General features: G+C 42.1%; 1 protein-coding gene across 22 annotated transcripts in view; it reads left to right on the top strand.

Annotated features, from left to right (window-relative positions):
- Nucleotides 1-27640, top strand: part of SORBS2 (sorbin and SH3 domain containing 2) — a 312941-nt gene that overhangs the window by 228241 nt on the left and 57060 nt on the right. For 13 of the 22 annotated variants that reach the window (XM_006772685.2, XM_006772687.2, XM_006772694.2 and 10 more), the window contains 8 exons: nt 303-329; nt 1002-1126; nt 12089-12227; nt 15635-15807; nt 21058-21124; nt 21792-21836; nt 24351-24540; nt 26989-27103. In XM_006772685.2, coding sequence (XP_006772748.1) covers nt 303-329; nt 1002-1126; nt 12089-12227; nt 15635-15807; nt 21058-21124; nt 21792-21836; nt 24351-24540; nt 26989-27103 — 881 coding nt within the window. Of the gene's footprint in view, nt 1-302; nt 330-1001; nt 1127-1917; nt 2563-3567; nt 3571-12088; nt 12228-15634; nt 15808-16394; nt 16495-21057; nt 21125-21791; nt 21837-24350; nt 24541-26988; nt 27104-27640 lie in introns of those variants that run through there. The other 9 variants (XM_015569782.1, XM_015569787.1, XM_015569796.1 and 6 more) reach the window with 4 other exon arrangements.

The raw sequence follows: 27640 nt of genomic DNA, 5'->3' as shown, positions 1-27640 counted from the left end.
ATTCATACATTCTGCGTGGGCAATAATAAGATAAAATTACTGGTTGCCATAACACAGGGGAGGGGGGAATCAGTGCTTTATATATGTGTTAATTATAAATTATGGTTACATAATGAATAATATTCTAATTGAAGTAAAAAATTAATGTACAAACTTCTCATTGGTATATTTTATGTACCCAGAATTTTATAACTGAGATATTGTTCCCCCCACAAATGCATGTAGTTCTTTGACAAATGATCTTACTAAATTGTTCCTTTCCTTTACCCTCATAGTAATTTGAACATTTCTTTTCCTTTTAGGGCGTGATTCTCAGTCACCAGACTCAGGTACCAAAAAGCTCTTCTGAATAAGCATTCCATTTGCTTTTTTTTTTTTGCTATTTAAATGTGGGGGTTTTCAATGGACATAAGACACTGGGGAATAGGGGAGGCTAGGGGACTGTCTAGGGCGGGGGAAAAAATGGACACATATGTAATACCCTTTGTAATAAAAAATAAAATAAAATAAATAAAAATAAAAAATAAAAATATTCTTGTAAAAAAAGAAAATAAATAAATGTGGGGGTTTTAATTATTTTAGGGGGGAGAAGGAGAGGGAGAGGGAGAGAGAGAGAAAGAGAGAGAGAGAGAGAGAGAGAGAGAGAGAGAGAGAGAAATATCATTGATTGGCTGCCTCCTGCACACCCCCTCCTGGAGATTGAGCTCACAACCCAGGCCTGTGCCTTGACCTGGAATTCGAACCCGTGACCTCTTGGTGCACTGGAGGACCCTCAACCAACTAAGCCACACCGGCTAGGGCATTATGAGTTGTGTGGTTTTTTTTTTAACATATTCATAACCACATTGTGAGCCTCACAGTAAAGTTAACTTGCATGTACAGTTATGCATATTGAATTAAATTAAATTTCTGAAGAAAATTTCACATTTATTTTTATTTCAAAAAATGTTAAAAGTGAATGTAGATATGTCTGTATCCAATTTGTGTTCCCTTAATAAAAGCTTGGAGATCTTACAATGACCAAAGTCAAGACACACTGAATGGAGACGCTACATATTCCTCTCTTGCAGCAAAAGGCTTTAGAAGCGTTCGACCAAACCTGCAAGAAAAAAGGTCGCCCACTCAGGTACTCATGCATACTCTTGTCTATTGTGTTATTTTAAAGCGAGGCTGTTGGCCCTCTACTTTAGCATCACTTTTCTAGTAGCAGGTGCATATTTTGATTCATGTTTTATTTTTAACGTGTTTTTGCTTTCGTATTTGTACTACTGGTCAGACTTGTATAGACAATATGGAAAACAAGTCTTAAGTTCAAAACAGGTTCTTTTTTTCATTCAGCTGATATAAGCAGATCAGTTTCTAACATAATGTTTAGGTTATTTCCTGAATTATAAAACTTTATCAGCTGATGACTTAGACTTCAAAGTTCTGAGTTCAGCAATCATTATCCACTTATAAATGTGAGTTGTGCAACTGTTAATTATATAAAAGAAAATTGTGCTGTAGCATAAAAAGAGTTATCAAAACAATGTAACTAAATTGTGCGTGTGTGTGTGTGTGTGTGTGTGTGTGTGCGCGCGTGCGTGCGCTTCAAACCCTAAAAGTATGCAAGAGAACACATGTTCACTTTTAAGGTAATTTCCCAGGATGTCGATAGAGACAAACTTTATAATGTATTCTGTGTAAAGACTATTTTCCCCTCAAAGGCAGCTTTTGATAATAAAATAAAACACATTCTTAATGGAATAAAATTGATCAATCTAGCCAACAAAATGTATAACATAGGAAGAAGGTATGACATTGCTGTAGCCTCTTTAAGGATGGAGTTAACACTGGTTTCTTTCATGACTAACTTTGACTTTCTCTCTGTTTTTCTTTCAACATTATTTCTTCCTCCGGATCTTTTTGGCAATCCAGGCACCCCTTCCACCACTCAGAACAGAAAGCTTTTGTAGCCCCTTGACAACCAGTCACACAAAGGGTGACATTTTAGACCAACTAGTAACTAACACACACGTTCCTTCCAGTCCAGAGTACTTGACTAATAAAAAACTTCTTCAGGGAGCTATGCATTCTGATGAAGGCGACCCCAGCCAGACCATTGTGTATTCCGAAGAATCTAACACCACTGTGTCGTACACACAGAAAATCACTAACCTGCTACCAGCAGCTTCCAGCACAGGTTCCCCACCCAGTGCTGACACGAGTAGCACCCCATTTCTACAAGAGGACTACATGCAAGATTCTCAAACACGGAAAATCTCTACACGGAAACTAATCCATAACCAGGATCTAGGAAGTAGCATCCCCTTTAATACCCCACCATTTTCCAAACCTGTTGACCTACCATCATTCCTCAAAAGGCCCTGCTCACCGCCCCCTAACCCAGTGCCTGAGAAACACACAGCATCTCTCTCCATTCAGATAGCTCCCCTGTCAGGACAGGATCCCGAAAGCCACAAACAGCTACCTGAGCTTTCTCCAGAGACTACAAAGATACCTCTTCAGCAAGAGAGACAAAAACCTGCAGTGGCTGCGACCGCTCAGTCCTCAGACTGCCGGGTGATCCATTACACTTTCCAATCTCTTCTGACGGTGTCCTGCAGAGACCCTAACCCCTTCGCGCTGGGCTTCTTGCCTAACCTACTGCTTTGGTAGTGTCCAATCAGGAAGGGAAAGGAGAAAGAAACCATCCTCCCATGTATAACCCTATGAAATCCATCAATACATTTCTAGGTTTCTTTTTTTAAGAAAGGAAGGGAGAAGGAAAGAGAGGAAGAAACATCAATGATGAGAGAGAATCGTTGATAGGCTGCCTTCTGCACACCCCACACTGAGGATCGAGCCCACAACCCAGGCATATGTCCTTGACCAGGAATTGAACCCAGGACCCTTCCTTCAGTCCACAGGTCAACACTGTAGCCCCTGAGCCAAACCAGCTAGGGTGATTTCATTTAATTTGAAAAATATGTAATTATTCAGATATTTTATCCAGAAAGCATGTTCTAAAAGTTTCTTCCTACTGATTAGAAATCGTCTATTGTCATTTATCATTTAAGACTCTGCAAACCACTTCGGTGCTCCAAGTACTTTATATATATATTTTTTTTATTGATTTCAGAGAGGAAGGTAGAAAGAGAGAAAGGTAGAAACATCAATGATGAGAGAGAATCATTGATTGGCTGCTTCCTGCACGCCCCCCACTGGGGATCGGCCCGCAACCTAGGCATGTGCTTTTGGCTGGAATCAAACCTGGGACCCTTCAGTCCACAGGCCAACACTCTATCCACTGAGCCACACCAGCTAGGGCACTCTAAGTACTTTTAAGTGTTTCGTGCCAGATCTTTTAGCACCAAAATTGTCTTGATTCACGTGCACCAAAATAAATCTCTTAACTATTTACTCCCCTGATTCAGATGCCACACTCCCTCAATGTGTCCAAATCTGTGTGACCATGTTAGGTCACTTGTCACCCAGGTCTTGGGTAGAAACTCTAAGGCTATTAAGACTTATGTAAAAATAGTTTTTATTATGAGGTTATAGGGCAGCCTTGAATCATGAAAGGAGGTGGTACAGCCAGGCCTTCGGGGAACTGGAGAACAGTAGCTACTCTCTCTCCACCTGACATGCCCCATAGTTGCCGTTGTCTCTCCTGTTTCTGAGTTGACCTCATTCTCATCTCTCAGCCTCTGCTCTCTCATTACTTCAAGTTGCTTGTGAATGTCCATGACATTCTCTGTGTCAACTTGCATCTGCGGTTCTGCAGCACAAAACTCCCCGACTGGGGCATTCAGTGCATATAATTCAAATCCCCAAGGAGAGGCAGTGCCTCCCGGGCCCAGGTTAGTTCTGTTATTCCCCCTCCCGACCAATAGCTGTGGCCGGTGAAATGGAGCCACCTAAGTATACAAGTGGCTGCCGGATGTCTCCTCCTTGTCCCCAGAGAAGGGCTGTTAGAGAAGACGTCCTTTATTACAGAAGGAGATGGGGTAGGAAGGAAAGATTTTCTTTCACAAAAAATGCTTAAATCATTTATTTTTAAATTACCATGGAAACTTTAAGTCTTAATAATGATATAGGTAATGCTATCATTATAAGTACCCATCACAAAGCGCCAGCAATTTTTATTATTTCACTTGTTTCCAACTGTCAACTCCAATTATTCTGGTAGTAAAGTCAGAATAAGATCCTTAAGTTTGTAAAAATGTTAGTACCTATATCTAACAGGTGAAGAGAAAAATGAGGCAAATACCATTATGACACCTAATACAATACAAATAATTCCTTAGTATAAGGATTGATATTTATATCACTCCTCCCTAGGTATTTCCTTTTTAAAAAATTTATTTGTATTGATTTCAAAGAGGAAGGGAGGGAGAGATAGAAACTTCTTATGAGAGAGAAGCATTGATCGCCTTCCACCTGTACACCCCACACTAGGGATCAAGCCTAAAACCTGTTCTGACTGGGAATCGAACCATGACCTCCTGGTTCATTGGTTGACACTTAACCACTGAGCCACCACAGCTGGGCTAGGTATTTTCTTAAGTACATTACTGTCAACTGTACTGAAAAGGAGAACAAAACCCATCAATTCCCTTTGCTGGGTATTTAACATATTCTGTATGTTCCTTGAGAAGTGAGGCCTACAAGCTAAGCCATTACAGAGGTTAGAAGAGGGGTGTTAAGACTACAGAGCACAGTGCCATGTTAAGCCAACTGGAACCAGAGACAGAAAGAAAAACATGTCCCCATAATTAATTTTTTTAGGTATTGTTAATTTTTTCTAGAACATTCCAATAGTTTAAAAAATATTGAAAAGTAGAAAAGTAAGTGCATTAAAACTGAACATTATTTTAAGTTTAAACATTTTATTTATACCAAAATTGAATTTATTATCATTTTAGTTCATTTTAAATTAGTTTAAAAATATGTGACATCATCACTGGTCATGGTGAAATTATCAAACATGGATATTCTCTCAATTGAAAATACGATCAGGAAAATACAGATTTTGAAAATATTATTGTATTATAATATTACCAGAGGCCTGGTGCATGCATTCGTGCACCGGTGGGGTCCGGTGGCTTGGCCTGCACCCTCTCGCAATCTGGGACCCCTTGGGGGATGTCGGAGAGCCAGTTTTAGCCCAATCCCCGCAGGTCCGGCCAAGGGACCCCACCAGTGCATGAATCTGTGCACCAGGCCTCTAGCATGCATATAAGATCTTTGGTTGATCTCTTCCTGCCCTTTCCCTTCCCCCCCTTGTCTCTGAGATTCATCAGTCTGTTCCATGTTTCCATGCCTATGGTTTCTGCTCCTACATTGAGTGTCTGCCTGCTGGTGGTCAGTGCACATTATAGCTACTGGATAGTCAACCAGTCTGCCAGTTGGCTGGTCGCTTAGGCTTAGATAGATAGATAGATAGATAGATAGATAGATAGATAGATAGATTGCTTTCATTAAAAATCCAGGATACAGACTTCTCTTTCCTTTTCTTCAGTCTTTAATATGGCTAGATATGGCACTGGTCATTATTTAAATTTTGTTCAGTATGACTTTTTTTGGGCACTGATTTTTATTTTGTTCTGAGTGCATTTTTCTAAGATTGCATTCTTCCCTTTTCCAGTGAGTTTTTGTTATTCCATTCAATTTTGCACCCAGGGTAAGTGCCTCACTCATCTCACCTTCTGCCTTTATATCTCTGGCTCAACGAAGTGATGGCCTGGGGGCTTATGACTACACATCTAGCTTGTTTGGTTGCCACTGAATTAATTTTACTTTGGCTTCAGGAGGACCGTGCCCTCTCCATTACACCACAGTTCCTATCCCCTCTGTCCAACATTGGGCCTGCACATTCTGAATCCATCCTAGGCCCAAAGCAGGCATCTGAGTTTGCAATGCCGACGTCCAACCCAACATGCTTTTTCCACTGATGAAGCTCACGCTTCCTGAGTTCTCTGACTCCCTAATTCTTCAAGGGGTTCAGCCTAATCTTAGTGATCCCTTTTATCCACAGGTTCTCCTTAGCATTCTGGATTGAATTCCGTTGGACAAAGAGGCTCAATGTGGTCTTGAATACTAGGTGCTCTCTCTTAGAGCATTCGTATATTGAGGCTTAAGCACTGCCCTTCCCTTGTTGAGACCCGACAGCAGCAAACTGGTGTTTCTAGCTCTGACCTCCCTTCCAGCGCAACAGTAAAAAGAAACTTAAACCCACAACAAGTTGGTGACCTTTGGCTTATGTTCAAATACCTCAACTTTAAATGGTCTTGAAAATATGGAGACACAAACAATTATGAGATTTTCTGCAGTCATCTATCTGCTGACAATTCAGTAGGAAAAATAAAACACACACACACACACGCCTCTCAAAAAAAAAAAAGCCTGTTTTTATTTGAATTTGTTTTTCCTACTTCAAGGTAGTCCAGGTTGAGAAAATACTTCCTTCTTCCCCTTTTCACACATTCCACTTTTTCCCTACTCACCTCACATCCTCCTCCAGGAAATATGGATATTGTGATTCTCTCTCCTCCTGTGTCTAAGAGGGTATTTCTCTCCTATAAGAGGGTATCTCTTTAATGTAGACATGAGGGTTATGTGAAAGAGCCCCAACTAATCTAAGAGGTAATTTACACCTGTATCTCAAAATATTTCAGAGCGTTTGTGTGGGTGACCAATAGACTGTTGAACTTCTGAGTTTTATTTATAGAAATTTAAGTGTGGTATGATTCACCTGGAGGCATTTCATCTGTTACACACACACACACACACACACACACACACTTAAAATTGTGAGCATATCAGAAGGTAGAGAGAAAAATTCAAAAAGTGTAATAGTTCGGTTTTTTGTAGCGAGTCTCTTTGGAAAAACAAAGAAATGGTTAAAGACCATTCCTGAACACAGTACTATACCAACTGATCATATTACCCATAACAATGAGGGTTTTAAATAGAATGTGCTTTAGCCTTCTACATGTTTATACTCCAAAGGATGCGGGCCAGCCAATCCCATAAGATTTATAGTCATTAGATTTTTCCTTTTAATTGTATTAATATTCTGTAGTACTTTTGGTTATCTACCTTACCACTGGCACCACACCAAACAACAACAATAAAACCCTCTATTCTGAAGGTGTGTGTGTGGGGGGTGGGGGGTGGGGAAGAATGTCTCTATACCTTCAGAGTTTCATTCACTCATGTTAAGGTTGATGCTTATCATCATACTAGGGCCCAGTACATGAAGTTGTGCACCTTGAAAGAAATTGTGGGCCGCAAGCCTGCTGTGGGCACAGGGGCAGGTCTCTGCCCATCCTCTGCGACCCCTGTCCAGCCCCTTCCACCGCGGCCTCTGGTCCCCTGTCTGCCAGCAGCCCCACTCCCGCTGCCGCTGCTCCCACACACTGACAGCGCCAGCCCCGCTCGCACCCGCTGACAGTGCAGAGTGATTGGGACTGGCACCAGCAGCAGGTACAAGGAGTGGCTGCTGCCCCAATCGCCCCTCAGGAGCAGAGGGAGGTGGAGAAGCCCTTAGGGGCTATTGGGACCAATGCTGGGCACTGGCAGCAGGTACGAGCACTGGGCAGGACTGCAGTGTGCAGGAGCAAAGAATTTTCAGTAACCACCAGAGGCTTGCCCCGATGACACTGACCAGCACCCCGCCTTGGTCTGGTACACCACTACCTGCTCCACCGTGGGCACAGGGGCAGGTCTCTGCCCATCCTCTGCGACCCCTGTCCAGCCCCTTCCACCGCGGCCTCTGGTCCCCTGTCTGCCAGCAGCCCCACTCCCGCTGCCGCTGCTCCCACACACTGACAGCGCCAGCCCCGCTCGCACCCGCTGACAGTGCAGAGTGATTGGGACTGGCACCAGCAGCAGGTACAAGGAGTGGCTGCTGCCCCAATCGCCCCTCAGGAGCAGAGGGAGGTGGAGAAGCCCTTAGGGGCTATTGGGACCAATGCTGGGCACTGGCAGCAGGTACGAGCACTGGGCAGGACTGCAGTGTGCAGGAGCAAAGAATTTACAGTAACCACCAGAGGCTTGCCCCGATGACACTGACCAGCACCTCGCCTTGGTCTGGTACACCACTACCTGCTCCACCATCCCACCATGTTCCGCACACACCCCCTGATGGTCAGTGCACGTCATAGTGACCAATTGTTCGGTTGTTCCGCTGTTCAGTCTATTTGTAATCCTATATAATCCTTTGATTGTATAGGATTACACATGTGTGGCCAGACACCCTCACAGTTAGAATAGAGAGCTACAGACCTTTAATGCACCAACCCCTCCCTTCCTTTTACTACAACTCTCCTCCATGTCGAGCCTCCTGGGTCATAGCCTTGGGGGATTTCAACCTTTTCTTTCTCCTTCAGTTTCTTTCTCCTTTACCTATGACTTGGTAGGTAAACCAACAGTAGTTCTTCTAACGAACTAGGCTCTATTCTAACCATCATCAGTGGCTGGCTTTCTTTTTCACGTCATGGTCACACATGGCTATCACTATTTGCATGGTAGGACATTTCAACGTTTAATTCTTTTAGTATTTCCTAGTGAAATCAAGAAAGAGATTCAGTGAGTGGGAAAGTAGACAAAATTCCCTTTCCCTTTAGTTGTTTTTCAGTTTGATAAGTCCTGATGTATATCTTTAATCATAAAATGGTAAACAAACTGATTTATATTTCGGGGACATTTCCCAGGAAGGGGCTGGGGGCAGGAGATATGCTACAAAGATTTCTCTAGTGAAGGGAAAAGTAATTCTTTTGATCAAGAGACAACCTGATGGCATTTTACTGTCACAAGTACAAAACCTAAAATGTTTGAAGACAAAAATTCCACTATGCCGACACTCTCAAGCCCCCACCCAGAAAGACCATGCGGTGCCGTATGAAACCTGGTCTTGTCTCCAAGAACCACTTGCTGGGTTCGCTTTCCTCATGTTTTCGTGCTTTTTCTGTCCTGGGTGGTGAGCACCTAATCCTCTGAATGCGTTTCCTTCAAGTGCTTGCAAATAAAGCCCAAGGTTTGCCTTCTCTCCACGTTACAAATAGATGTTTTCTTAATTGGATCATTTATATCTCCTCTTATCATTTCTTCCTGAAACTCAGCTTGGGAACCAGAGCTTAACTGCCAGTGTGCTGGAGGTAAATGCTTCACAGACACACAGACCAGCTGCTCCACAGGTCTCTCCACATTCCCCCTTCCATGCCACCTTTTATCCGAAATACTTTGACCAAAACCAGGCCAGCACCCCTTGCCCTGCCTCCACCTGCTGACTTGGGGCCTTCACACCTACATGGACCCCTGTTGACATGAACGCCTCTCCTTGCCAGTGTGCTGGAGGTAAATGCTTCACAGACACACAGACCAGCTGCTCCACAGGTCTCTCCACATTCCCCCTTCCATGCCACCTTTTATCCGAAATACTTTGACCAAAACCAGGCTTCAGGCCAGCACCCCTTGCCCTGCCTCCACCTGCTGACTTGGGGCCTTCACACCTACACGGACCCCTGTGGACATGAACGCCTCTCCTTGCTCCTGACTACCTTCCCCAGGCAGCACCGAGGGCTCCTACCATAGACTCCTCCCAAGGGAGGGAGTGCTCCCAGCCATCCTACAGGAGCCCCTGATGGCTGACTCTCACACTACAGGTGGCATCTCCTTAGTGGCCCCGCTGCCATGCACGGAACTATGCTTCCTCCCTCTGACCCCGTTATTTTCAAACAGGTCTCCAAAGGCCAGAGGACTGATTGCTTGTCTGCCATCTCATTTTGCTGCGGAGCATTTTATTCCCATAGATGCTGATTATTAGTAAACTGATACTACGTAGTCTACCAGGAAATCCATGACAGTCATCCTCAGAAACCCACTGTGGGCCGAAAAATCAGTTACATTCTCTTCATTCATTTTAGAGTGATTTACGTTCACACTGGCTGCTCTAGCTAATTAGTTGGACAGTGATTGGCCTTAATAAGAAGTCACCTCAGAAATGTAGATAGACATACATATAATATTATGGTGATTGGATTATAGAGAAACTAAAATTTTTCAGAAATGGTAACCCAATATTAGATCATGGTAGATAACGGTTTAACTGGGAGATTCATGTGAGTAGTTTATGTACTTCTTTCTCGCCTGTACAATTACTGACTACATCATACTAATGCCTCTTGCTCCACCTCACTAACACCTTCATCTCCTGAACCCAAACTGTCTTTCAGGACTGAATGATGTAAATGATCCTAACCTACCCTGCAGAAATTAAGCCCTATAATATTTTTGGAATTCTTTTTCCTGAGCTATTCCAGGATAAAATTTTATGAATACAGATATTGTTTCACATATCAATAATTTATCTTCCACTTAGAGCAATACATATTTCCCATGTATATTCTATCATTTCAATGTCTGTGACAAGTAGTCTCTACTAAATGATTTATGAATGGTTAAAGTGCTTAAAATTTTATGACGCAGATTTTCAGTTGCATATAATGTGTAGATAATGACTTCAATTTGAAAGGCATATAATTCTAGGCAAAAAAAAATGGGATTTTTTTTCTAAAAAATTGACTTTATAATGAAGTTTTAAATAAGCACTGTCATAGACAAAATAGGATTTAGAATGACTTTAAGTTTAGTAACATAGTACCATGATAGTTTTAAATAGAAATTTTCCTGGTTTTAACATTAATTATAAAAACAGTTTTAAAGGTATATTTTCAAAGATCAACCAAACTTGATTTGGGCAGGGAGGAAAAATAGTCTCAAATAATTCATCCAAGGTAAATAAGAGCTCGAAGCTTTGGTGTGCTTCCAAAGCCAGTGCCTCGCACTTACTTGCGTGCCCACTGCCCTTCAGGTAGAAGATCCTCAAGACACAGGCACTTAGGATATGAGGGTGATTTCCACAACAACTTAGAAAAGTACGTAGTCAAGAAGCACCTCACTGTAATGAAATGTTTGACGTCAGGGCAGATGTGGCAGTGCTATAGAGTCATGAAATTAGGTTTATTCTAGGTCACTTAAAAACATCTGCTTTAAAGTGAAAAAATCATGGAAATAAGCAACTAATCATGCATCTGTGTGTCAGGCCTGTAGAATTATTTATTTTGTGTTAAACTAAGTAGAAAAAGTTCACCAATTCTGTTTATCTCTGTGCATATGTGTGTTTGGTGTGCTCAGCTGTAAGGCCATCTTAACTCCATGCTCTTACCAATGTTTTGTGTCGTTGGCATGCATTATGTAACCTCCTCAGTGCTCAGTGTGTGTGGACAGAGGGGCATGCTCCGCCTCTGTGAACTCAGCTGATTCAATTCAGTTAGAATATGTACCTGTTGAGTATCTGCTATGCTCTTAGCACCAGGATGCGTGTTATAAAATCTATGTTTAAAAGAAGCACTTATATGACCGTCTCCGATAAGAAGCTTGAAATACCTTTGGGATTAAAATACTCAGGTATAAAGCAATCAAAACAATACATTATCAAGAAACCAAACAGAGGCCCATAAAGTGCTAAATGAGATCGGAGGAGGGAGAAGCCAGCGGTTAGCATGTCTTTTACCAGGTATTTGACTCTCCTAGAATAGATTGATTTATGATGCATAAATCCAAACAATTGTGTTCCTTATATTAATAATCACCTTGCCCTGGAAATATTGATTGGTTAGAGGGTATCCCTGACCAAGTCTGAGAACCAATCCCTTTCATTGGTCAAAGAGCATTCACTTCAAATCGCCATGCAGAGCAGTGTGACGTGCTCTGACAATTTAACTCGACAATAAGAGCAAACTTGCCCTCCAGGCTTACTTTATACTGACTCCTACTGGTACCTTTGGCATCTCTGTTGGCAGAGTGGCATGCCCACCAGTCAGCTGCTTTCTAATCACCCCCAGCGCCCTCTGGCATATAAGAGAGTGATTTCAGAAATAAGGGAAGAGTGAGAAGACACTGAAAATGTGCACCCTGTCCCTCTAGACATCAGTTTTCAGAGTAAATAGAAACTGGACAGCTGATGCCTGTCATCTGAATGAAGTCTTTCATTGTCATCTAAAGGAACGATGCTTTAATGGGATGTCTGCACTTTCCTCAGAGCCAGGTAACAGTGAATGGAAACTCGGGAGGTGCTGTGAGTCCGATGAGCTACTACCAGCGGCCCTTCTCCCCTTCGGCCTACTCCCTGCCAGGCTCCCTCAATTCCAGCATCATCATGCCTCATGGCCGGTCACTCGGTAAGTCGCTGGATCATCATGATTTTCATGACAATTTCAAAATAGCGAGTACAGACCACATGAGGAAAATAATATAAAGCATTGGAGTAACTTTTAGAAAGGAGGCAGACACGTTCATCAGCTCACGATTAAAGACCCTATCCTCGGGAGGCAGTAGGGACCGCGTGAACTCAGCCTCGGAAGAAACAGGCACCCAGCCATTCCAAGGCAGCGACTGCTTCTGTACCTTCCTCTGGGGAAGGCAATTCAATATTTGGGGTGTGTGTGGGGGGGGGGGGTTAGAGAGAAAAAGATGGGCCATTAGGGAGGGGAGAGCTCACATCACCAGGAGAACATTCACAGGGTGCATTTCCATATATGGTAAATACCATCCATGTGGAGGCACCCTGTTCTTCTGTGGGAAAACTGTCATTGTAGAATGTTCTTTTGGTGTCTATAAAGAAGACCTGGTTCAGAGTTAAAGCAGACCGACGGGCACAGGCTGCCTCACACAGTAGTACACACTGAACTACTGCCTCCCAAAGCAGTAAACTACTCAAACTGAGGCCAGAAGACCATCCATCAGGGATGCAAGTCCCTTTAAAGCAGCGATTCTCCACCTGTGGGTCGCGACCCCTTTGGCGGTCGAACGACCCTTTCACAGGGGGCGCCTAAGACCATCCTGCATATCAGATATTTATATTATGATTCATAACAGTAGCAACATTACAGTTATGATGTAGCAACGAAAATAATTTTATGGTTGGGTCACAACATGAGGAACTGTATTTAAAGGGCCAGAAGGTTGAGAACCACTGCTTTAAAGGATGATGCCAGGATTTCATCAAAACATAGCTCTTTGGGGAAATAAAAGTTAGACTAAAGAGAGAGCTTTCCTCTAGATACAAAATGGGGACTTGAACATTTATTTAAAAAAAAAAAAAAAAAACCAACTTTCCAGCATATAATTTCACGGGCTCATGAACTCCTTGAAGCTTGCTGGGGAAGAAACTGCTATATAATGATGGAAACATTTTTATGTGGCAAAATATATTACAACAACTTAGAAAACAAGGTCATACATTTTCCTAGTTTTCAGAAATATAAAAAAATAACCGAGAACATTACATTACCAAAAAATAAAACCAACCCAGACTAACTCAGAGCATCATATGAATTGAAGGTGAAAAAAGGTTTCATGATGTTGAACTAGGCCTCCAGGGCAGCAGGAAGCGGAGAGGAAGGCAGAGGACCACGTGGTCGCAGCACAGCTTTCAGAAAAGTAGGAGGGGCCCATCCTCTGGCCACCAACCAACTACAGGGAGCAAGAAAGGAGAGCAGAGGGCTTTAACTCCCATGTCGTCCCCAATAGCAGCAGCACCCTCGTTTCCCCAACACTGCTGTGTATTGAAAGAACACAATGCCATTAGTTTACCCAAGAACATTCGCCATGTGCACTGTGGACTCAGCTTCTGTGTCAACACAACCTCTGTAGCTCACGTGTAGCCAGGAGACTCGTTAAAGAAAAGTTTAATACTGCTCCTGGAATGATCGGTGACTCTTATAACGATGGCCTTTTAGAGTATAAGAAAGCAGAACGTCCTTGTGCCAGAATGTTGCCCTTAATTAGTCACTGGTGTAGTATTACAATAGGAGCTCATTATATCTAGATTTTTTGCAGAGCTATGTATTATGACGCATCTGCAGTAAAACTCTACAAATGATTCTAGCCGCAATATTTTCCCAAATAATTATTGTCAAAATCTGACTCTTTCACCCCCATTGCTCACCTTAATGAACACAATTTTTTCATTTCACCTCAACAAACAATATATATAAATACTTGAATGTACATAGGGTTCTATATTAGAGAGTGCCATTGAGTAGATTTTACATATAAACTATAAACATGGAAAGAAATTCTCTGTGTAAACATTGAACAAATTCCAGTTGGCCAATGCTGAGTTAGGTCCTGAGGAGAATGTACAAACCTATCCTGCCCTAGAGAAACTTGATGTTTAGTTTAGGACAAAAACAGCAAAAATGAGAGTTAGTGGAGCATATAAGAGCATAATAAAATAAAAGATTGACTTGTATTATTTAAGTTCATAGAATCTCATAAACCATAAATGAAGACAAAGTTAATACAGGCAGAAATTTTACACATATTAGGGTCTCAAAAAGTTTGGTTTTTTTTTTAATAGAAATACTAGATCATGGTTGCTCAGTCAAATCCTTTTTAAAATTAAATGGGAAATCTGAGTCAAATATCACATTGTGTCTTACTTTGGAGCTGCCTGGAAAAGATTACTTTTATCTACTACTACAGTGGTACATAAAGCAGTTTTATTTCAGCGTTAATCATTCTTCATCAGAAATGGATTGAAAATGCTTTTCTGTTGCAAATGAAATAGAAAATAGCCATAATAGTAATAGCAGTTATAAATAATATAATGGATTTTAGTTGATCTCTTCTTATCCTTATAATGATGAGTTAAATTTTTAAGTGAGTATATCATTGCTAACCTAAAACATTAGGACTTTTCTATATCTATATAAAAAAAGACCTTTCTGAGCGACAGATCTGATGACCTGTGACAAAGAATCATTCTTGGTTACCAAAATTTTGAAATTTATTATTTAAAAAAAGGGGTGGGGAGTAAACAACAACAACAACAAAGAACACAGGAAATTGTATTATCAGTTGCCCCAGGTGAATGGTAATAATGTTGATTTTCACAACTATCTCTGAACTAAGAGTAAGTGAACATCTAGTTCACTAAGTCCCCTCCTTTCTTGAGAAAGTATAGCAAAAGTTAATAATTCATGGCATGAAGATAGGGACAGGATAAATCCCATCTTATTTATATGCTTCGGGCGATTTGTATCCTCAAGGGGCCAGAAGTCATGGTTTTTGGTACTTTAAACTAAAAGCAAAGACATTACGGCCATCTTGGCTACTTAAATAAAAGTGAATACTAATAAAGTCGTTTATTTACCCATAAGCCAAGTATATGTTTGGAGAGTTGGAAATAGCGAGCAGTTTCACAAAAAGAATAGTAATGTAAACTCTGAGCTGGGACTCAACTCGCCCCAGCTTCGGCCCCCACAGGATGACTGGAAAAATGAGAAGAGGCAGAGCATGCAAAGGGCTGTGTTACGGTGGCTGCCACAGGCCACAAGGTCTCTCACCAAGGCTGTTCTTCCCCTCACCCTTCTTCATGAAATGGGAGGGTCTTGTTATAGGTGTGCTCAATATGCACCTCCCTGTTAGCAACCAGTGGCTCAAATTTAAGGTCACTGAGTTAAGAGAGATCGGGATGGAAATATAGAGTAGGCCACGTTTGGCACAACTATGCAAGAGGTCCCATTAATTTATGATTCCCCGTGCATCACACGCATTATATGTCGCCACGTTCTCTCCCCAGACTCCACGGAGGCGTATGCCCAGCACGCGCAGTCTCTGGACGGCACGGTGGGCAGCTCCATCCCGCTGTACAGGTCCTCGGAGGAAGAGAAGAGGGTGACCGTCATCAAAGCCCCGCACTACCCCGGGATCGGGCCGGTGGACGAGTCCGGCATCCCCACGGCCATCAGAACGGTAGGCTGGGTTCGGGCGGCTCCGTGCACCCCTTGTCTGATCCGATGAGGACTGCCGGTTCTCAAGCAGCTCAGCTGTGTGTGGCGGAGAGAGGGCTGTCCATGGGAGCTAATCACACAATCTGTTTCTCCATTTTAATGAAAAATCATGAAACTTGTGATTTTGTGAAATGACAAGAGTCTTGTTTTACCTTCTACTGAGGAGTGTTAGGGCAATAGGAGGAAAAGGGAAGGACTGAGAAATGTGACTGCTTTGCTGCGTTGAATTCCCATGTGCATTGCAGACAGCCCAGGCGTTTGTTCCTTGAAAGGGATGTGTGTTAACACCAGGAGGTGAGGAGCTGGGGGCTGAGGGCTGGGAGGTGAGATGATTGGAGTGAAGGGAGTTAATGTCATGGAAAGAAACAACCAGGAAAATACACATTTGAGAGTTTTCCCTCTTCGGCTGTGCCTGCTGGGAGCTCTCGGGGATGCTGAGTGAGTGTCTGGATTTTTTTTAGTCTCTAAAGGCTGCCAGGGCATTGCTCAGTGCGTGGGGCAGCCCCTTCTGGCAAAGCTCCGCAGTAGCAGCGGCTCTGGGAGCCAGGCAGGCAGCCGCTGGCTGAGCCAGTCCACTTGAAGACAAGGTCTGTGCTACCGGCGGGCGGACTTGGGAACCACCAGGATGAGAGCAGCAGCGACTTTGCAGGTGATGTTGGGGGGCGGTTGGAGAGCAGAGCTCAGGCTGCCTACACGTGTCCGCAACACCCACATACCTGGCTGGGATGTTGCCAAGAGCTATTTCCCTGGAATGCAAACCTGGAGGAGAGAGGATGCGAAGACAATAGAGGGTAGAGGAAAGAAGGGGAAAGGGATCAGGAAAATGCAGTGGTCCGATCGAAAATACTGCGGCTGGACGAAAGACCACATGTGGGGGTTTTCTCTCCTTGAATCTGTATTTATTATGTGGGGATTACGTGTTCTGTATACAGAGAGAAAAGTTAAAAATTAACTATTCCAAGCATCTGCACTAGAATTGGAAGCCAAAGCAGTAAGTCTGTACAGCAGTGGCTGTGGGTTTTATACTCGTGAGATTCTGAGAACACTGGATGTGACTAATTATAAAATCCTCAAAATCTGGAACTGGTGATTGTCATGTTTAAGGGACAGAAACGGTTCATGGATCATGATTAACATTCTTAATCTTAGGATGACTACATGTTTCTGGTGACAATGTTTTGTTGTTGGTTTCCCTTTCAAGATTTCTGATTCAGAATGGTTACACTTAAAATGTTTTTCCTAATAGTGTGGAGCTATCGTGTCAGACAGGTATGCTGTCATTGGTTCTGTGTAATTGATCCCTGAGGCACAATATATATATATAAATTCGGAGATCCCTGATTCTATATAGTTATAGATTCTCTCTGAAAATTTTTATCTGAGACTCTGGGTGTGTTTCTAAGCCAACAAATGATGCTAGAAATGAACATGCAAAGCCTGGCCTTCTGTTTTTAACCCTTTAGGCGTAATTTTCTTAAATAGCAAGGCCTTGTTTGTTCGTTTTTAAAAGGAAAAAAAAACTGAGATGATGTGGATGGTGAAAATCAAGTAATGTTAAAATTTGATATTGTTTATATATTGCTGAATCATGAGCACGTCTAGACATGCACACGTTAACACATACACCGTACTCAATGCTAGTTCTCAATCCATAAAGTCAAAGATAAAATATAGTTTCTATGTACAGCTGTGCTCTTATTTGGCCATTTAGAAGTTTACAAAGAAGGTGTAGGTCTATTTCCTATTTCCCAGCCTGCCCCAGCACATCCCCAAGTATAGCCGTGTTTATAAATGCCGAGTCAGGCCATCGCTGAGCCTCTGCAGGCCAAGAATCCAGGGCTGTTTTTCTTTCTCCTCCACGTAGACTGTAATGATTATCAGACTGGGTTGCTTCACATGGACTTTCTGCTGAGCGAATGTATACACCAGAGGCAGTGCCGCCTCCTGTATCGTGTTGTAGTCTCATTCTAGAAACCGGCACAGACCCAGGGAACAGAATTGTGCAAAGTAACGCAGAAACTCTAGAAAGCCAAGAGTCAACAAATGTACCTTTGAGTTACTTGAACGAAGGGAAGTGGCTCCCCCAGCTGCCCTCTCTCATGTGACCCGGGCCCTTTGTGTTAGCCTTTTACCACCATTCTTAGCAACAACAACAGAACCCACCAGGGTTCAGGTCCCATGGGACTGTCTAATTACGGCCAGCTAGTTAAGTGAAATACAAGACTCCTTTCTTTTCCTTCAAATACAGCACCATTTGAGCATTTTCTCTTTTTTTAATCTTTTTTTTTAACCCTCACCTGAGGATATTTTCCCACTGATTTTCAGAGAGAGTGGAAGAGAGAGGGAAAGACAGAGAGAAATATTGATGTGAGAGAAGCACGTCGCTTGGTTGCCTCCTGCACTAGCCCTGACCAGGGCCCAGACCAGGGAAGAGCCTGCAACAGAGGTACATGCCCTTGACCGAAATCAAACCTGGGACCCTTCGGTCTGCAGGCCGACACTCTAGCCACTGAACCAAACCGGCTAGGGCCATTTGAGCATTTTCAAAGTAGAAAGGAGCAAACATCGACTAGACTAACTGCATACTGGTGTGTAGAGAATGTGCATATTTCCCCTTGGAAATCCCTGCATGTTAAATTAGTTAGAGTTCTGATCATCTGTAAACTGTAGGAATGTGAAAATCCAGGTATGCTCAGCTGAGGTGACTGAAAACACTGAATAGTGGATTTCTAGTAGTTAGTGTCCATGCAAAATAATTTTGAAGGACACCTACAAAAGCAAACATCCTCACATTTGAGTAGGCCTCTGTTTACTTAGTCTCAGGATTAGCCATAACAGTCTCCACGATGGCATTTATAAGACAAGGTTGAAATGCTTAGAGGACTTCTTTTAGAACGGGACACAGAGTTTTTGTGTGGCCAGTTTCATATTCCCCTTTGCCAACTGGCTGGGCATGTCTGGCATCTCTGTGCTCACCATATAAAGCTAGCAGATGGCAGAACTGAGCTCCTGCCCGATACATGCCCTCCAGCCAGGCAGGAAAAGTCCTGTCTGTCAGGATCCATTGCCATATACAGGGCTATGACTTACTTAGTAGGCATCCTTGTTGCCATTGGTCGTGTCCAGGTGTGACTGGAAAACATTTCTGCACAAGCTTATGTCTTCTTTTCTGTTGCTGAATACTGTAAAGGAAATGAAGCTTAATGAAAGAGAAATCGATCTTTTATGAAAATAATAAATGTCCCTTAAAGACACTTGGTCAGTTACTTCATTTAAACCAGTAAGTAATAGGTGGACTTCATCACTGCACCCCATCTCACCAGCTACCACCATTTGAACATAAAGTCCATCAACAATCCCCTCAATTTTTCCATTCTGAAAAGAGCATAGAATGAATGAAGAGGTGATTCACCACAAAGTCAAGTGGCCCTTAAAGTTCATCTATACTTGTGGTGATTACAGACTCATATTCCTAGACACCAAAATAAAATTGGATATAGCACAAAACTCAATTTCCAGATGAAAAAACGCAGTTACCACATTTCTGAGAGAAAAATGAGGGTATCAAATTGAAACCAAAGCTGAGTCTAACCCAGCCGTGGGCAAACTATGGCCCGCGGGCCAAATCCGGCCGGTTTGAAATGAATAAAACTAAAAAAAAAAAGACCGTACCCTTTTATGTAATGATGTTTACTTTGAATTTATATTAGTTCACACAAACACTCCATCCATGCTTTTGTTCCAGCCCTCCGGTCCAGTTTAAGAACCCATTGTGACCCTTGATTCTAAAAGTTTGCCCACCCCTGGTCTAACCAATATAAGAATATTTCTGTGGCAGTCCTAATGGAGTATTTTATATCAAGGGAATTGTCTCAGAAAGCCTGGTATATTTAGTCACTGTACACACAATGGTTGAGCCTCTTACCCTAGTAGCTCTGGAAAAAGTTAAGATAAAGATCTTGCCAAGAAAAATCTTTAATTAGGATTATAAAGGTGTCTGTCTACTTTCACAGGTACACAATATGGTCAAGTTCCATGCAACAATCTGGATTCATTCATTATTTTATTCTATAAAGATGTGATGTTCCCTATGGTTTTTTATTGAGCATTGTAGGCATTGTTCTAGATCTTTTTATGTACATTGTCTCATTCAATTCCCATAACAATCCTATGATGTGGATATATTTTTTCATTTTAAAAAGAAGAAAACGAGGCTCTCAAAGGTTACCTAACTTATCCAAATTCATATTGGTAGGAAACAGCAATTAAAGGATCTGAGATAGGAATCTAGGTTGATCTAACATTAATTGTCTTCTCACTTCTATCACATCAAAAGCCTGGGCTGCAGACGGGGGCACTTCTGTGCTCAAGGAATTTGCCATTTAGCAAAGCAAATGTTGTAAATGTTTTATTATCAGGTTAACAACATTTTTGAAACAACATCTCCATTTTTAGACTTGCTCTTAGACTCTGGATTGTGTCCCTACACTTGGTACTTTGGTAACTCAGAGTAGAAAATATTCAATTTTTCTTTCTCTGAGCCTAAGTTGACCAGAATACAGTTCGAGCAAAAAATATTCCATTGTTAATTCTAAAAATAATGTCTGAAATGGAACACTCATTAAAAAGTTTTTTAAGGATAATGATAATTATCTCCAAAAGGAGTGAAGAACACTGTGATAACCTAAGTTGACCAGAATACAGTTGGGAGTCAAAAATATTCTTTTGTTAATTCTAAAAATAATGTCTTACACAAAACACTCACTAAAAAGTTTTTTAAGGATAATGATAATTATCTCCAAAAGGAGTGAAGAACACTGTGATAACCCTATACCTCTTATTCAGTGACTTTTAAATAAATACTAGAGACCCGATGCACGAAAATCATGCAAGAGTAGGCCTTCCTTCACCCGGCTGCCAGCACCGGCTTCACTTGCAGCCCTGGCTTCGGTCTAATTAGCATATTACATTTTTATTATTATAGATGTTTGTGCAAACATTAACTGTCGAGTGCTGGGCAAAACTCTGATGAGGATAAAATAAAACCATAGCACGTATAATGCTCCAATTCAGCCTAAACTGGTTGATTGATTTTTATCAACCAGAGAACATAAATTTGCTAATAAAAAAGATAAAATGTAGAAAGAAAAACATGAAGAAACGACATCGATCTGGAAGCAGCTTTGTAACTGTTGGACATTCTCTTTTATAGACAGTTGACAGACCGAAGGACTGGTACAAGACGATGTTCAAGCAAATTCACATGGTGCACAAGCCAGGTATGCATGTTGCCCTCTGTTCCCATCGGGTCCCTGTGGGTTGAAGGATGTATATGTATCCTCCCCGTTTACACAGTTGGTTCACCCCAAATGTCAAGACCCTAACAAGCTTCCTGGCCTCCCTTGTTTCTTGTGAACATTCCTCCTTATATCACCCCTTCAAATCCCAGACTCTGTGCTCCTGCCTCACCCCTCATCTGCCAAGAAGCCTCTTAGGTGGTGACCTTGAGGAGGCGCCAGCTGCTCTGGTCTCTTCCCTTCGTCCTTCCTTGTCCACAATCTGAACCCCAGTGTGGCCTGTGGTTCACTTAGACAGACTCATTATTCCTCTGTCCACGTGTCTGCTCCCTATCCAGAGAGTGAGCATAGGTAGGTCTCGCTGAGTTGACAGAAATATTTAAAGCACTTTCTAAAGGAAAGTCAGGCCTCAGAAGAGAAGGCTGGGAAGTGAGGCAAAGTTACCGACCTTGGATGGCCGAAGAGCAAATACGTTTCAGACTGTCCCAAAAACAGTATTTGAAAAAATATATATTTTTATGGTATTTTGAGCTAGGCAAAGTCCATTGGTTTTCGAACAAATGTCTGCTGTTTCTGTGAATTTCTGCTGTCTTGCTGTGATGCGGTGACGCAATCTGCATTACCATCATATGTATGTTTCGTTTTCTAGATGATGACACAGACATGTACAATACTCCTTATACATATAACGCAGGTAGGACGGTGTCCCTTGCGTGCAATGAGTATTTTTCGCCTTGCAATGCTTGGAAGAACTTTAGCCTCACGTTTACCGCTGTGGGCGCATGTTTTCAGTCTACACGATGGGGAGGCTGCTTCCCCCCCTTTTTTTCTCCTAGCATGCCTAACAAAAGGATTGATCTCTTCTCTCGGATATGAGAACTAACCCTGTTTTACAGCCTTCGTTCCCGTGTTAGTTGATTCTCAGCTTCAGGAATGTTTAACTCAACTGTGAAGGCCAGCCTGAAAGAACACACTGTAAGGGTACAAAATAAGATAAAGATCTCCTTTTATCAGAGGAGAGAGGGAGCGCCATTGCGTAAGATCTTTCAGATACACTTCACAGCAAACAAGTCAGGCACAGTGTTCTGTGACCTTGCCCATGCTTTTGCTCCAAAATGCACCCATTCATGGAAGGGTTGTTTAAAATCTCACTTTGCCGGCCATTCCTCTGACTCAGAGTTGCCCAGGTCATAGAGAGCCACTTCAATTCCGGGCATTTCTGCTTGTACTTGAGTGTGTTGGTATCTTGTTTAGTGGTTGCAGGCTAAAGTGAGAGGACCCCTAGAAAATGTTTCCTGTCATGACTTCCTCCTAAATGGCACACCAGGGAATCCCACATGGGGCCTCTTGTCCCTGCTCAGGCTCGGGCTCCAGAGCCCTGCCCGTGGTCTGTTCTTCGTTTAGAGCAGGCTCAGTGGATGGGTCTGCCCTCCCCTTACTAGTACACACCAGCAGCCCCACAAGGGGTGCCCTTGCCGGCCTGGCTCAGAGCCACAAAGGTTCCCCACTCCTGGACACCTAAGGGCCAGTGCACAGGCCCTTGAACTCTTAGGGATTTTGCTACTAGTCTCCAAAGAAAAATAGAGAAGTAACAAAACAAAACTCAAACAAGAGAACAGAAAAAGCATAGAGGTGACAAGCCCTTGGTTTTCTGCTCCTGATATTCCACCTTTCACATGAGGCCCACTAGATGTTGCCTCAATTTTTACTCCTGGCCACAGGTACTCCGAACTCACCTCCTGTGCTTAGCTTGTTAAAAAAAATCAAAATTCAACTGAGTGCATTTTAAAGATCTAATTGGCTTTGGTCAATGATTCACGAGTTGGGGAGCCTCCCATCTAGCAGACAGACAGGAGCTCCGAGGAGCTGCACAACATGAAAGACTTGACAGGCAGAAGGGAGCAGGACAAGGAAGGTAGAGCAGGCGAGAAAGCGGATGGTCACTGAGGTCACCTTCCCTTAGGGGAGGGCTGGGGCCTATCAGGCCTATGGCCTAACTAGTGCTGCCCAGGTGACTCCTGCTGGTTTTAGGTTTTATTTCTGAGAGAGGCCTACATGGAATTAAGTTGAGTCTAGTTTGTGACGTGGGATCTTTGCATAAGCAACTCCACTGGGGGCCTGTTGTCCTGTTTTTAACAAGCTCTGAAGCTGAACTCAGACAGTAGAATTGAGGCCAAAAAAAAAGTGTGGAGATCATCTCTTTGTATTTGTCATGGCAATTTGCATGGAACTTCTGGAGAAGAAAAGTGAAAATAGGCTTAGCTCAAAAGACTGAGGTTGCAGGAAATTCAGAATGTTTTGCATCCATTAGTGATTAGTCAATCAGACAATAGTCACATATAACCTTGCAGAGCTCTTTGGAGAGAGTTTTACCATTTAATCAGTAGACAAAGCAACTGCAACTAGGCTCTTCCCTTCTACTAACCCTCCATCCCGCTGTCATGGGTCTTGCTCTTTCTGCCTCGTTTTGGTTTCTATGTCATCTCTGCTACCCTCTTCGCCTACCCTCCAAACCAGCCCTTCAGGGCCCGCTCCGGTGCCTTCGGTTCCATGATATCTTCTCAGACCAATCCACCATCTTCTAAAATCCTTTCATGACTAATGTGTATTTTCCGCATTTGGCCTTTACCATGTTCCCAATTATTTTCCAGCAGAGTTCTATTTGTGTCTCTTTTCCCAGATGTGCTCCAGGCTTACTAAGGGCTTCTGTTTCCTTAAGCCTTACACGGCACATACATAACTTGCTCAGTATTGTGTTTAATTACAATTAACATGTCAATTATCATATATGAATCAGAGCCTTTAAAGTAATAGAAGACATTTGGAAAGAGTTCTGTGAAGCATTTTTAATCTTCCTCTGAAATCTTAACTATGTCATTAGTTTATGTTCTCCAGGAGAAAATTTGCTGAGTACCTGTAAGTTATTCCTAGTACTAGTCTGAATGATTACTAATTCTAAAATGATTGACAGAGATTTACTGTCGCCAATGCTTGTGTACAGAATACAGTAATAACAAATTAATCTCTTCATAAAGATTAATACATTAATTACTAATGATCATCCTGCCCAATGCATGCAGTATGGCTATGCTTATTCATGATAATGTGGGCAAAATCATGGGATATTTTATGGGGCACTAAGAATTTAATGCACTTTTTAAATGTCATTTGCCCCCGTTTTGTTTTGTTCTGTTGTGTTTCACGACAGGCCTGTACAACTCGCCCTACAGTGCTCAGTCCCATCCTGCTGCGAAGACCCAGACCTACAGACCCCTCTCCAAAAGTCACTCGGACAACGGCACGGACACTTTTAAGGATGCCACTCCCCCAGCCCCTCCTCCCCATGTTCCTCCGCCAGTCCCACCACTTCGACCCAGAGATCGGTCTTCAACAGAGAAGTAAGGCATTTCCCCCCAAAGTGGCCTATATTTATTTAGCTTAGTATAAAAATAAGGCCGCATGGCATTCAGTAAACAAATTGGTGGAGATAGTATATGTATAATCTTCAGTCAATACAGGCAGTCCTCGGGTTACATCGGACTCCACGTACATCATTTCATGGTTACGTTGCCACCTCCCATGTATTTATAAAAAAAAAAAAAAGTTCTGCCATTTCGACGTATATACATATGTGCTTTATGGTTTTTATTATTTATTCACCACAAGTAAAGGTCAGGAATTGTTATCTTTCTTTCAATTTTTTTTTTTTTTTTTTACTTTTTCACTTCATTATTGCTGTGTATGTGCTCCATGTGAGTGACATAGGTGCTTATGTAGGTGGGTTCTGACTTACGGCGAAAATCATCTTATGTCGCGCGGTAGGGACAGATCTCTGATGTAACCCAAGGACCTACTGTACGTGTACCTCATTGACCCCCTCTATTGAGATGATAGTGAACACCTTTGCAAGTTTGGTTCATAATATTATAGTGACCTAAGTTAGACCTGGCATAACATGGGCACAAGATCTACTTTTTTATTTTTTTAAATGCATAGAAGAAGACAAATAAAAAGAAATCATTGACGTAGTCTTTTTGGCATAGCACCCCAGAGACTACGCAGCTCATTTTCCGTTTCCTCAGATTTGAAATGTTAGGTCTATTAATTATTTAAAATTCCCCTTTGATACACAAAAATATATCTTTGAAAGCAGGAAAATTATTCATGAATCATAAATAAGTCATTAGTTAATAAGTGTCTACCGGTGACTCATTTCACCAGTTTTTCAAGATGATACGAATTTTCATTTCCCCACAGATATGTTTTGATAAAAACTACCGACACAAAAATAAAAATTTATAAGCAAACTTTTATGGCATCACTTAAGAATTAAGATTATGACTAATAACCCAATTATAAGTGACCTTTATTGAGAGTATGCTATGAGCCCAGCACTAGGCAAAGTACTTTTCCTCTATTATATCATTTAATTCTGAGAACCCAATGAGATAAGGTTTATTTTAAACCCATTTCAGAGAGAAAGACACTGTGATTTAGAAAATTGAAACAATTTGCTCAACTCATACAGCAGAGTTCAAACTCACCTCTGACTGAAATCATGGCTCATGTTATACCAGCAGTTAGTAAATAAGGATATAATAATTATTCAGTATTAATACCGATTATTAAGCATTCACCTACCATACCCATTTCAAACCTATTATATTCAACACTGCATGGTATCATTAAGAGTAACTGATGATTGTATAGGGTATAAGATACCATGAAAATGGAAACACTTCATATGTGAGAAGATTCTCATTTTACCAGTCTTCTCATGATGGATTTTATGTTTAGAAAGGTGATGTCTTAAATTTGATAAATAACTGTCTAGACATAAATGGTATCTCTGCCATAACACAGAACCAAAATTAACTCAGAATTAAATGTATTATTTGTTCTATGTGTTTAGTAAAAATGAATCTCTTATTAAGAAATATGCAAATCTCTTAAAAATTTCAAAAACACCTGTGCTGGATATTATTCCCCAAATTACCAGAACGCTAGCACCTGCCCCTAATTCTCCTGTCCCTTAAGGCATTTCTATTTCCAGCATGCCATGGAGTCAGAATTCCATCCATTCCAGGGGTCAGCATTGCCCCACCTAAAGCCAGGAAATTCCTCTTCCCCTGGAAGCCTTCTTCAGCACTAGCTACCTAAAAAGTTTTATTTTTGAAGTCCCTCTGTGGCTGCCCCTCAAAGGACATTAGTTCAGGAAAAGGCTGGTTCCGGGGTCTCCCAGGGGATGGGATGGATGCCTGACTCTGGCTTTTCAAGGGTAACACGAGGGAGGATCCCGCCCACAGCTGGCTCCTGTGGATGGCAACCCAAGTGGTCCTTTGGTACTTTCCACAAACCATGATGCCCTTTGAACAAGATCCAACACGGCGTGTGCATTACTCCTTGTCACTTTGAGTCAAGGATGCCAGGTCAGAGTGGCGGGAAAACTCGCATCGCGTAATGGAGCCTAAGCACCGCTTAGTCCAAACACCGACGTGCACAGCTGCTGCCATTGCGTCCGCCCTAAAGGCTCACAGCAGCTCCCTGGCCACGTGTCTCCTCATCCTTCGTGTGAGTGTGTGAGCCAGAAGGAGGGTCATACCAATGTATGAAAGAAAAAAAGAAAAAACAGAGGAAAACATAATGCAAAATAAAAGAAATGACTTTCTCTAAGTCATTTATGTAAAACAAAACATAAATGTGGTGTTTGGGACAGATTAGTTTTGATCCTATGAGACTTTTTTAAAACCTACACGAAAATTAACTTTGAAAACAGCGAGTGGATAGACACGACTGCTTTGAGCCTAGGGAATTATTTTCACGTGTAACTTGTTGGTTCTTTCCAGGCATGACTGGGACCCTCCAGACAGAAAGGTGGACACGAGAAGGTTTCGTTCCGAGCCCAGGAGCATTTTTGAGTATGAACCGGGGAAGTCGTCGATCCTGCAGCATGAACGACCAGTAAGCACTTGTCCCGAACACGGTGCCAGTTCTCTAGGCTCCCTGGGCTCTTAAGTAAACCCACATTTCATATCATTTAGCAATTTTTGTCGCAAAGTGGATTAACTTGGCATTATTTAGAAATCACATTTATTCTGAATCATGTTTTGTGCATCTCGTCTCAGAATTGAAGATGCAGTTTCTAATACGTATCGTTCCTACCAATCAAATATAGGATGTAACTATATTTGCATGTAACTATAGCCATGTCTAATCATAGCTCTGAGTTTAATTGGAAAAAAAAAGAACACTCATAAATGCAACACTTACTCACTAGTCTACATCGCTAATGAGGAAAATCGTTCATTAATCTCTTTGATAGAAATGCACCCAGCCAGTATGTCCCTTCGTTTCTACATGGATTTGTTATTATTTCTCGGGCTTCGGGGGACATTTTCCGAATGTCTTTTTATAACAAGTTGGTCTTAATGGATTCTTATTAAATCTCTCTCAGGTTACCGAGCCTCGAGCTACCTGATTGTCCATCTAATGGATCAA

This window comes from Myotis davidii, unplaced genomic scaffold (genome assembly GCF_000327345.1).
Source record: "Myotis davidii unplaced genomic scaffold, ASM32734v1 scaffold184, whole genome shotgun sequence".
NCBI lineage: Eukaryota > Metazoa > Chordata > Mammalia > Chiroptera > Vespertilionidae > Myotis > Myotis davidii.
This window is presented reverse-complemented; position numbering and strand designations above follow the sequence as displayed.